The 12,030-nt window shown below is 33.2% G+C and overlaps 2 protein-coding genes across 2 annotated transcripts; one reads left to right on the forward strand and one right to left on the reverse strand.

Moving 5' to 3' along the window:
* Positions 1-1,353: 1,353 nt before the first annotated feature.
* On the forward strand, positions 1,354-2,466 carry LOC125193311 (putative F-box protein At2g02030). The gene has a single exon (XM_048091080.2). The coding sequence runs from the start codon at positions 1,354-1,356 to the stop codon at positions 2,464-2,466; it is 1,113 nt and encodes a 370-aa protein (XP_047947037.2).
* Positions 2,467-4,395: 1,929 nt separating this feature from the next.
* On the reverse strand, positions 4,396-7,448 carry LOC125192572 (putative lactoylglutathione lyase, chloroplastic). The gene is made up of 9 exons (XM_048090186.2): positions 7,283-7,448; positions 6,421-6,628; positions 6,199-6,323; positions 5,973-6,037; positions 5,457-5,669; positions 5,291-5,338; positions 5,050-5,157; positions 4,813-4,953; positions 4,396-4,710 (listed from the first exon to the last, which is right to left on the reverse strand). The coding sequence occupies exons 1-9, from the start codon at positions 7,419-7,421 to the stop codon at positions 4,669-4,671; spliced, it is 1,089 nt and encodes a 362-aa protein (XP_047946143.2). The 5' UTR covers positions 7,422-7,448; the 3' UTR covers positions 4,396-4,668.
* Positions 7,449-12,030: the final 4,582 nt, after the last annotated feature.

Below are 12,030 nucleotides of genomic sequence, written 5' to 3' on the forward strand. Positions count from 1 at the left end.
TTGGCCATTCACTAATTTTGATTAAAAGTAGTTTAGATTTTAGGGCGGGTTCATTATGTAAGAATTGGGCAATTCTTGGCTCAACGGGGGAATTATGATGTTCACCTTCCACTAATTAATTGTTAGGGTCTTACAATTGGGATGGAGTCCGCACTATTCATGCCAATTGAGAAAGAATTGAAATCTTGCCTAATAGGTAAGATTTGTATATGCATGCATCAAGAAATGAATTTGATTTTACACATTTACCCTGTTTTTCCACCTTTTCACTTTTCCACTTAGATTCTTTGAAGGATAAATCTGTCAATCCATAATTCTATTATGTCAAAGTCTTTATTTTGAGTAATATTTGGACCTAACTCTTGAATCAATTCTAGGATACTAAATAATGGTAAAAAGAATTATATATTTGGCTACTTATAGCTCAATTCTAGGAAAATTTAATTCTTCAAAATGTTAGAAATGGAAATATTTGTTCACGCATGGGTGGACGGGACACTTGCAACGCATCCCCATCTTGAAACACCTTTTCCTCTCTCTCTCTGAATATAGAATTATAAAGGTCTTTGGTATTGAATACAACAAAAATTTTGAAAAGTGATTTCCATTTGTTACTGTGTGAAATCAAAAAATAGATATATCTCATTTAAAAACCCACAATAGATTTGTTTTGATACGGAGCTATTTTCTCTTACTTTATTTTGACGGATATATGATTGGTTTGACTTAACACAAGTATTCAAAAAAGATATGCTTCAATATTGTGAATGCCTTAATATACAATATAGTATGAATGCACTAGTATATATGGGAAATCTAAAACAGTTACCACATAAAAAGTGAATTTTCCATTAAACAATCGTATACATGAATATAACTTAATAATAAAAGAACGAGGGTTGAGATTTAATTAAAATATATACTCTACTTATAAATATGCCTATAAATATAAGTGTATGAATATATCATATATGGGAAACCTAAAACAATTACCACCATATTTTAGAATCATTCATTTTTCCATAAAAAAAGTGAATTTTTCATTAAACAATCGTATACATGAAAATAATTTAATAATAAGAGAATGAGTGTAGAGATTTACTTAACAAATATAAACAATTATACAATATTTTAGAATTATTCATTTTTCCATAAAAAAAGTGAATATTTCATTTAACAATCGTACAGTACATGAAATAATTTAATAAACAAGAGAATGAGTGTAGAGATTTACTTAACAAATATACACAACCATCGTTTTACTATATATATATATATATATATATATATATATATAACTGTATCACGAAATTCACAATCATAACTCTCATCTCATTCTCTTCTCCAAAATTCATGGGTACTGATATGAACGATCTTCCGCCAGGAATCACCATCGACATCCTCTCAAGACTCCCCGTTCGAACCATCATGAACTCCACGTGTGTTTGTAGGTCATGGCGCGATTTGGTGAAGAGCCCCTACTTTGCCTCGTTGCATTCTCGTCAGGCAGCCTTGTCCCCCGCCCGCCTCCCCGCCTTTAAAGATCTCAGGTTTTCAAGGGCATACTCCTTCTTAGGGTTTATTGGTGATAATGAGCTGATTCTCAAACCACCCAAAGGTTCGGTTCTCTCTCACCTTTTTCCAAACCCTAATAAACCATTTATACATAGCTCCCTTAATGGCTTGCTTTTCATGATCGACATGGACTCCTTGTTTGAAGTATTCGTATGCAATCCAATCACTCGTGAGTACGTCAGGATCGATATGGGTCGTGATATGGGTCGTAAATGTGAAATGGGTCGTGATATGGGTCGTAAATGTGAATCAAAAGATTATTCATTTGGGTTTGGAATGAGTAAAAGTGGTCAGTATAAGATTGTTAGGATTTTTGCCCATGTGAGTTTTCCCATTACATGTCAAGTATACACTCTAGGAATGAAACATTGGAAAAGCATTCCTATTGATAGCCAATTGGAATTGTTTTATCAAATGGACGTGCCTTATTTTATGAATGGGAATCTTCACTGGCTTACGTGTACTTATGCTGATAAAAGTAACCCTCCTAAGGTTTATTGCATCGATCTTGAAACCGAGCTATTCAACTATTTTTCTTGTCCTCCTAGTATTCAACATTGTCAAAGAAGTTATTATTATGCGCTATCTGTTTTGGGTGGACGCTTGTGCGTCAGCAATGATGACTTTGATGATAAGGTTGAAATATGGTGCATGAAGGAATATGGAGATGACAAATCATGGACTAAAGATTATGTCATCAAGAGAAAACCACGTATGCTCAAACTTCCTGATATTTTCTATTGTCTTTTCCAAGGTAGAATACGTTATAACATACATGATGTTGTTTTGGATGTCGAAACTATAGAGGGTTTTGTGGAACGCCAAAATCTCTTCCATGATACGCTTTATCCCGTTAAAGCATTCGAAGATGGGGGGTCTTACTCGCTCTAGAAAGATCTTCTCGACTATTTTACTACTCGAACGTGACTAAAGCTATTCAAGAGATCAAGCAAGAGAGGAATCATAATAGTTCCAACATAGTTATTCATAGTCCGAGTTTAGTTTCGCTCAAATCCTTGGTGATGGAGAATATGAGGGTAGAATATATTGCTTATTAGGAATTTTATTTTATATTTACATTGTTTGCTATTTCTCTAGTATTTTATTTTATATACTCATGTGCTTATATTGTTACTTGTGTTGCTTTGTCTAGCTAGATGTTCCTAAATTTACTCCATTTTCCATAAATTGTAATGATAATAAACGATTTTTATGTTTCTTAAAATTTCCAATTTTCATGGCACAATATTTTATTAAAATCGACCTAATAGTTTATCAGCAGCGACTAAGCCCTAGTCAACCGGCAGGGATCGCCTATCTATATAGTCGTAGATAAAGCTCCATATATAATTTTTATCATATAGACATTTACATAGGTTTTAAAAATGGTCGGCTTTGCTTTGTCTTTCTTGTACTACTAAGTTATAGATTAATGCAATTAAATTAACTTGATAATATATATTGTGTGGATAATTTGTTTTCCTTTTATTGTTTTTTATAATAAATAAAAAAGCACATTTTCTACACCAGAATTTTATGAATATTCATGCCGCCAACAACTTTAAATATATTTCTCAAACAAGGGAAAAAAAAAACAAATTTGCAAGTGCGTTTTGCCTTAATTAATTCGTATATTACCGCGTTGCAAATTAGAACTTATGTGACAATTCGTTTGGGAAATAGAATTACTTAAAAAATACATATACTTATGTATGAATTTATTATATATGGGAAACCTAAAACAATTACTACCATATTTTAGAATGATTAATTTTTCCATAAAAAAGTGAAATTTTCATTAAACAATCGTAGGTATACATGAAAATAATAATATAATAATAAGAGAATGAGTGTAGAGATTTACCTAACAAATATAAACAATTACAATATTTTAGAATTATTCATTTTTCCATAAAAAAGTGATTTTTTCATTAAACAACCGTATACATGAAAATAATTTAGTAATAGATTTACTTAACAAATATTCACAACCATCGTTTTACAATATTTTATATTGTGTTTTCAAACGTAATATACGTTATGATATACATGATGTTATTTTGGATGGCGAAGCTATAGACCGTTTTATAGAAAACATAAATCTCTACCATGATACGCTTTATCTCGTTAAAGCATTCGAAGATGGGGGGATCTTACTCGCCATGCATCAATCTGCTCGACTATTTTACTACTCGAACGCGACTAAAGCTATTCAAGTGATCAAGAAAGAGAGGAATCATGATAGTTCCAACTTAGTTATTCATAGTCCGAATTTAGTTTCGCTCAAATCCTTGGTAATGGAGAATATGAGGGTTGAATATGTTACTTATTAGGAATTTTATTTTATATTTATTTCTCTAGAATTTTATTTCATATACTCATGCATTGTGCCTTATAGTCTATGGCTTGTTTGATTGTTATGTGTATATTAATGTTGGGATAACAATGATTATGCATGGAAATGGAACCATTAATATACCCCAAATTTGATACAGAATATTGGGCATTCACTAATTTTAACTAAAGGTAGTTCAGATTTTACATATCAAGAAATGATTTTACTTTTCATTTCTATAATTCTTTTTCAAAAAAATATTTGTTCACGCATGGGTGAACGGGACACTTGCAACGCATCCCCACCCCCATCTCGTCCCCGTGATGGAACCGTGGGAAGGCGTTGCGGATGCTCTTAGCCCAAAAAGATGCATATGAGGAATTTAAACTTTTTGGCCACATTGGAACTTTCTTGTTCCTACAAAACTCACAAATTCCACACATGCTTTACAATAGATCATCACCACTTCAAGAAGCATCTAATACTTGAAATAAAGGAAGCTCTTTCAAGGTAAATGAATTATACACCAGTCCAAATTTACTAGAAAGCAAATTGTGAGATAGTGACTGAATCACCTAATTGGACAGAGAAAATATATGATTATTCAGTAATTTGCTAACAATATATTCTAATGATGGACAGAAAGAAATGAACTAGAATGCATCAAATGCTTAATCTACAAAACTGAACCTAATATATGTTTTACCATAACATATCATTTTGAGTCAAAGAACTTGGAAAGTAAAGTTTGGGGTAGCTCACTCCAGCTCCTTGAGGAAATCAATGTTATCAACGAAAACCTGCAGAGATTCACAGGATCGTTATAAGTACTTAAGTCGGTTGAAATACTTACACATAATTCATCTAAAAGATAGATAAACTCTACGTGCTAAGGACAATACCGTCTTCCAGCCATCAGGATCCAGGCATGCAGTAATCTTTGTGTTGATACCAGGTAAAGGCCCGGGTTCTCTGGTAACTTTACCTCCGCATAGCTTAACTGCTTCAGCAGTTCTGTAAACATCGTCTGTCCCTATTGCTATCTGGAAGATAGATATAGTCAATCAGATGTTAAAATGTTGCCTTTTTTTACTTATATAAGTTATAGCGGAAGATCAAGAATCAGAGGAAGAAAGAACCTGTGCATAAGCATTGCCTTTGTCATATTCAGTGACACCGTAATTGTATGTCAACTCCATCACAGCATTTTTATCTTCAGGACCATAACCCAGCATTGCAATTGTATACTGAAAAGACGACAAACTCTACTGAGTACATTTCGTTGTCTAAGAGCAGTTCTCTAAGATGGAAACTGATGTGACATGATTCAGTATTGCAGTATATACCACCAGCTAGATCTAACGAGAAGCACAATTTTACCTTGTATTCAGGGTTGTCCTTCTTGCGAAGAAGCTCCATGCCATAAGCCTATACAAAAGTGGCTCGAAATTAAAAATTTTGCAGAGATGTCCACCATAATGAAACACTGATATCTCAATCAAGAAATCATGAATTTGGATTACAAGAAAAGACATAACATTCAAACCTTCTCATAGAATTCAATAGCGCGATCAAGATCTCCTACTCTAAGCATAACTTGACATAATGGCTCGGGTGTGGGACCTCTCTCCAAAAGTTCAAACTTGTAGCCATCGGGATCTTCTATAAATGCTATCACTGTATTGCCACCTTTGACGGGCCCAGGTTCTCGTGATACTTTACCCCCTTTGGCTTTTATCAAATCTACAGTTTTTGATACCTGCACACCAAATGCTAGTAAATAGGAATTCTTGCACACTCTTGAAAAAATAACTATGAAAAGAAGAGACACAGTGAAATTTAGAATATCTATGAGAATTCTCAAGAGAACAAAACTTTCATCGACATTGATCTGCTTCGGACAAAAAGAAGTTACCTTATATGACAGTTTTGATAGTTTAAAAAGATAAAATAAATGGAAATAGATATATGATTCTACTTTCATCAAGAATGAGGTGCTAAAAATATAATTTAATTCCGAATTGATATGCAGCATAGTTAGATAAATTGTGTGAAAGCTTACATCCTCCACTGCAATCCCAAAATGTCCAAAACCACTGCCAATATCATATTTGTCAACCCCATAGTCTGGAAACATCAACGGATAGAATATTAGTAAACAATGCAAACAATATATAACTGTGTCAGTCTGTATTGATCCAAAGTTCAAAGCTTTGATATCCAGAATTCCAGACAAGTAGTTCTGATGTCAGTGGAAGACTAATTCAGAAATACTGGCAATTTCTTACTGTAAGTGAGTTCAATCACAAAGTGAGAATCTTCAGGCCCATATCCAAGAAATGCATTGGTGTATCTTTCTTCTGGTATATCTCGCTTACGCAGCAGTTTCATCCCAAGACACTCTGTGTAAAATCTGTGGCCAACATGTAAATATACAAAAATAATCTCTCGTTACGGAACCAGAAAGCCAAGAAGAACACCCTATTAAATGCGACACAAAACGAATATACTTTATGGTCCTGTCCATGTCCCCCACACGGTAAACAACATGGAGCATTCTTCTCTTGTCCTGTTTAACCCACTCCAAAACATTTTCATGTGTAGTAGCTGTGCTGCTTGCTTGAGTCGCATTTCCCGCAACGGTTACTGATCTGCTACGTACATCTTCTTTGAACAGCTTAGATGTTCTAAGCCCAAACGGTTGCAACTGCGGAATTACTGGACAAATATAGAGATCGTGAGGTGAGAAATACTTGCATAGTTAAATCAAGATCGATAACATGCTTAAAATTTTCTCCTTCAATACTATCATTCACTCAGTTCGAGTTCGCATAACCACCCCCTCCGCATTTACTCCAAACAACTGAAAATCTACAAACTCTATCCGGATAGCATACTGGTATGATGTGCAACAAACAAAGCTGAATGTAATTCTAATAAAACTAGATGAAGTAAACCTAGAATCCATGGCATAGATAACAGAACTTCATTGATTGTGACAAACAAGACCATTAAAAGCAAAACTTCTGCCAATTAGTAACCAAAAAAAGGAAAAAAGCATGACTTCAAATTGTTCCCTCACTACACTAGCTACCTAACTACTACTACTTCTATAAACTAGCTCATTCCTTTTCTCTCCTAAACACAACAATAATTGTTTCCTTATCAACAGCAACCACATTCCAATCCGAAACTAGTCCTTCAAATTCAGCAATCGCACCAAACAAAACACACATAAAATCATCACTATCGAGTCCAACACACAGTTAATCATACAATTTCGGAGCACAAATGAGTCTCGTAATTACGCGATAATCGGTGATAAACAAAACAAATCGTAAAAATTAGGGGTGGAGAATCGAGGAAACATACCGCTGGATAGGTGCAAGGATGAGAGGCTGCGGCATAAATTGGGTGCGGATCGAGGAAGAGCGAAGCGAGAAGTGGCAGAGAATTTGAAAGAGGTGAGGGAGGGTTTAATTGATGATGCCATGGGAACTATCCTCGCCATGTTTTGTGTATCTAGCTCAACAGAGTGTGATTTAGAGAGAAGGATGATTTTTTAATTTATACTATTGTTTAATCATAAATAAGGAGAAATTTATTATTTTCACTAAATGAAATTCTCTTATTAATAAAATGCTTGAAAAACTATTGGAAAAATGCATACTCCATATAATAAGATTTCAAAACAATAAGTATGAAAAAATTCTACTCGGTGATGCATAATCGTCATCCAAAAACTAGAAAGAGAAGAAGAGGGGCTTATCATGGATGGCAATTTACAAGAGGGAAAGGTGATGCAAAGTAGTAGTAGTAATTGGTTACTTGTCAAGCTTATATTATATGCATTGAATAAAAATGCAATTAAACAAAAAATATTTTATTAATAAAACTTAATTAAAAACCGAAATCATATAACTAAAATATGTGGTAATTAAAAATTACTACATAATTAGAGAGTTTGGTGTGATTGTTTTTGTGAATGGAGTATTTATAGTACTCCGTGATTTTGGAATAATTTGAAGGATAGTTTTTTTTAAAAATGAAATATGAGTAAAAAGATGGTATTATAATATTTGGGAAAGTGGAAATTATTTATTTATTTATTTAATTCCTGATTTTTTTAAAAAAAATTTAAAAAATGAAAATGTTTAAAAAATAAAGCCTACTTGCACGGCGAGTGGGCTTCACACCGCATCAGAAGGCGCCGTGTGGCTGGGGCGCGTGGTCCCGTCAGCACGAGCTCAGCCTTACTGAATGGGCGCTTCGGCAAGGTGGGACGACTACAATGGTGGCCTGAGGATGGACCGTCCTGACGGGACAGTATGGCACGCCATCTCAAGCACTATTGTGGATGCTTTAACGTGACATAAATAATTGAGACAACGATATGTAGTGTAGTTGCGAATATAAAAGTTTTGAAACAAATGAAGAAGAAACTTAATGCTCTTGCCTACACAATATAAGCAAATTGCGCAGACAAATTAATCTTTAGATACAATTAGAAAGCTATAATCAATCATTTCTTAAATTTGTACATATTCAACTTGGAAAACTTAATCATTTATAGGGGTATGTATGCCATATATAAGATTTATAAAGTAAGGACTAATTCAAATTTCAACCATTAACACCCGTACGTACATGTTCCCTTAATTAAGAACCAACCAATACCTATTAATTAATCCATTAAGAAACAACCGATCAAATAAAAGTAAAAAGTCGTGTCAATGAACAAAGAAATTAAGATTCATCTTTGGAGTGAATGTGTTGTTGTGTAGCTTTGATTCAATCATGCACAATAAAAGTTTGATTTTGTTGGAAAATGTGGTTTTTGAGTTTACCAATTGTGAAATCGTTGAAGTTGATAAGTATCCTCACTTGCCTTTTTAATATATGGATTTGAGCAAACAAATCTTCAAAAAATTTCTCTACCTTCAATATTATAGTAAACACGTTACTCATAATATAAAACCAATCAAAACCAATTCATTAAGAAATAATCCATGAAAGGAAAGTAACGGTTCATATTTACCTTATACATATGGTACCGTGCTAATTTCAAATCAACGTGCGAATTTCAAGTCATTCTTAAACTTCTATTAAGATTCAATTAATGGTGTATCTATATAAGTTTCTTAAACTTCTTTGAGAAGCCATTCTTTTTGCATTTCATTGAACCAATTTTTACCCAATAATAGTACTTTTTTGTTTGCAATAGATGGCTTTCCCGCCTAAATGTATGTCACTTGGCAATCCAAAAATCTGTATAAAATGTTTATGAAATCCTTAATCGCATAGCACAAGTGATAACACTAGTTATAGTAAACACGTTACTCATAATTTAAAACCATTCAAAACCAATTCATTAAGAAATAATAGATGAAAGGAAAGTAATGGTTCATATTAATTTCAACCGTTTCACAATAGTAAACTCAACTTAATGTGGCAATTAACCCATGCATATTTTCCAACAAAATCAAACTCTTAGTAAAGTCTATAAAACCCAATCCAATCCTCACCAAAACTCAAAACAAATCAAATCCATTCAAAGCCACAAAACAACACATCCACACTCCAAAAAATGAAGCTTTCTTTGTTCATTGCCACATTTCAGCTAGGGCTTGTCATTTCATGGGTCGTCGCTGCAGAGTCTTCCGCCATTTCTAATGCCGGAACTTACCAGGTCTTTACATTTCGCTAATTAATTATCTAAATCGCGATAAAAAAAAATTATATATATTTAACAAAATGTGATGAAATAATAATGTAGAGCAAGCAATGGTGTGTGGTGGCACCGGGCGCAAGTGACCAGAAGCTGCAAGCTTTTTTGAACACCGCTTGCAGTCAGCTAGTGAGCTGCAAAGCAATAAGGCCAGGCGGTTCGTGCTTTCAACCGGATACACTGGCGAATCACGCATCATTCATTCTCAATCTAAGCTATCGTCGTTTCGGCCAGTGTGACAGAGCAGTTGGCATATTTTCTATCGATGATCCTTGTAAGTTTTTTATTTAATTTTTTTAATTTCTAGAGTACTTGGTTTAATTGTTTTTTTTTTTTTTTTTTTTTTTTTTTTTTTTGCAGCATTTGGCAAATGTCAATATCCATAAGTGAGTTTGCTTTTGCACAAGGGAAGAAGAGCTTGTTTTTAGTTTTAGCAATAATAAAAAGATCATGAATATATTACCAAAAAAAAAAGATCATGAATAAGTGAAATGAGATTGAATTATCATTTATCATGTTGATTTTCTTCCCCCGGAATTCCAAATCATACCATGTTTAACATTGTCAATTGTTGATCACTAAAGAAAATAATCATTACAAAATCAACGTATATTAGCAACAAAATCCAAGGGAGTATAATAAAGTTCATGTTGTATTAACAACATTAGTCGATTTCTTGTATGCTCTACAACATTCTACAAGCTACATTAGATTATATGGAATTAAGGAGTTTTGTGCAATCCTCTTATCAAGCCATTAATATCTTTCCCTCTCCAAATTGAGCAAGATATGAACATGAAATAGCAAGTACAAATGAGAAAATTTGGAAACATTATAAACTAAAATTTGACTTTCTAAGCAATTATCTATTGGAGCTGAAATATGAAATATAAAAGACTAAGTAGTAGTACTACAAGAGAAAAGGGATTCCTCTACCAATTTAAGTACTCCCTCCGTCCCTTTAAAATTGAAACTCTTTTATTTTTAGTTCGTCTCCTAAAAATGAAAACTTTCTATTTTAGAAAATTTCTTTCTTTCTAATGAAGTAGGTGAGATTCATTTTTCATTTACACATTTTTGTTCTATCTCTCTTATTTTATTAAATTTGCATTGAAATCCGTCTCATTTTTAAAAGCTCTCATTTTCAGGAGACGAAGGGAGTATTACTTAAACATAAAATGTAAAATACGACTAACTAGTGGTATAAGGACTATTCAAAATTTTGGTATCTTGACTTTGTGGCATGAAAGGCAAAATGTATGTTGAAAATGTGGAAAGAAAAAATAATCCTAAAGGAAAAGAATAAAGTAAAAGTAGATGGGGTAATTCAAAATTGGTCTCATATATTTGTAAAAAAATTTACTATTTGGTCCTACACATTTTAAGTGTATTAGCTTTTGATTCTAGATAATATGTTTTGGTACATATTTAACTCAAAATGTGGTTGACCATTATTATTTTTTTGACGGAATCGTTAAATATGGATTGAAACGTATTGTCTTGGAACATAAACTAATTAACACATTCAATGTGTAGAAACAAAAATTATTTTTGGGGAAATGTACCAAAACAATTTGGAATTTTAATCATTTTTTTATTTTCTAATTTTTGTGTTATTTACTTATGAGTCCAAAGATTTCCTAACCTCTGGATTCAATTGTTTTGAAGTCAATTTTGATGTTAAATCAAATCCATACATGAAAGCAAAGGCACTTTTTGATGTTAAATCAAATCCATATATTAAAAGCAAGTAAGGATATATATCAACCTCAACCATTTCACAATCGGCAAACTCAATTTAATGTGACACACCCATATTTTCAAATAATAGCAAAATTTCATTATGCATGATTTGATAGTAAGCTCTATAAAAACCCAATCAATTCTCAACTTCAATCAACACCAAAACTTAAACAAATTGAATCAAACCCTCACAACAACACACCCTCTCCAAAGATGAAGCTTTCTTTGATCATTGCCATGGTTCAACTAGGGCTTCTCATTTCATGCGTCGCTGCAGAGCAATGGTGTGTGGTGGCACCGGGCGCAAGAGACGAGCAGATGCAAGCTTTTTTGAACACCGCGTGTAATCAGCTAGTCGACTGCAAAGATATAAAGCCAGGCGGTTCGTGCTATGAACCGGATACGTTGCAGAATCATGCATCGTACATTCTCAATCTAGTCTATCGTAGTAAAGGCCAGTGTGACAAAGCCGTTGGCATAATTTCGGTTAATGATCCTTGTAAGTTTTTTATTCAACTTTTTTATTCATAGTATTTTATATATCTTCACTATTAGGTTTAATTTTGATTTTTTTTTTCTTGCAGCATTTGGCAAATGTCAATATTCATAAGCGAGCTCGATGGAGTATTTTATGTACTTTGCAAAAAAG

Source organism: Salvia hispanica, chromosome 4, assembly GCF_029641045.1.
Source record: "Salvia hispanica isolate PSC_SH4W2 chromosome 4, Shi_PSC_v1, whole genome shotgun sequence".
Lineage (NCBI taxonomy): Eukaryota > Viridiplantae > Streptophyta > Magnoliopsida > Lamiales > Lamiaceae > Salvia > Salvia hispanica.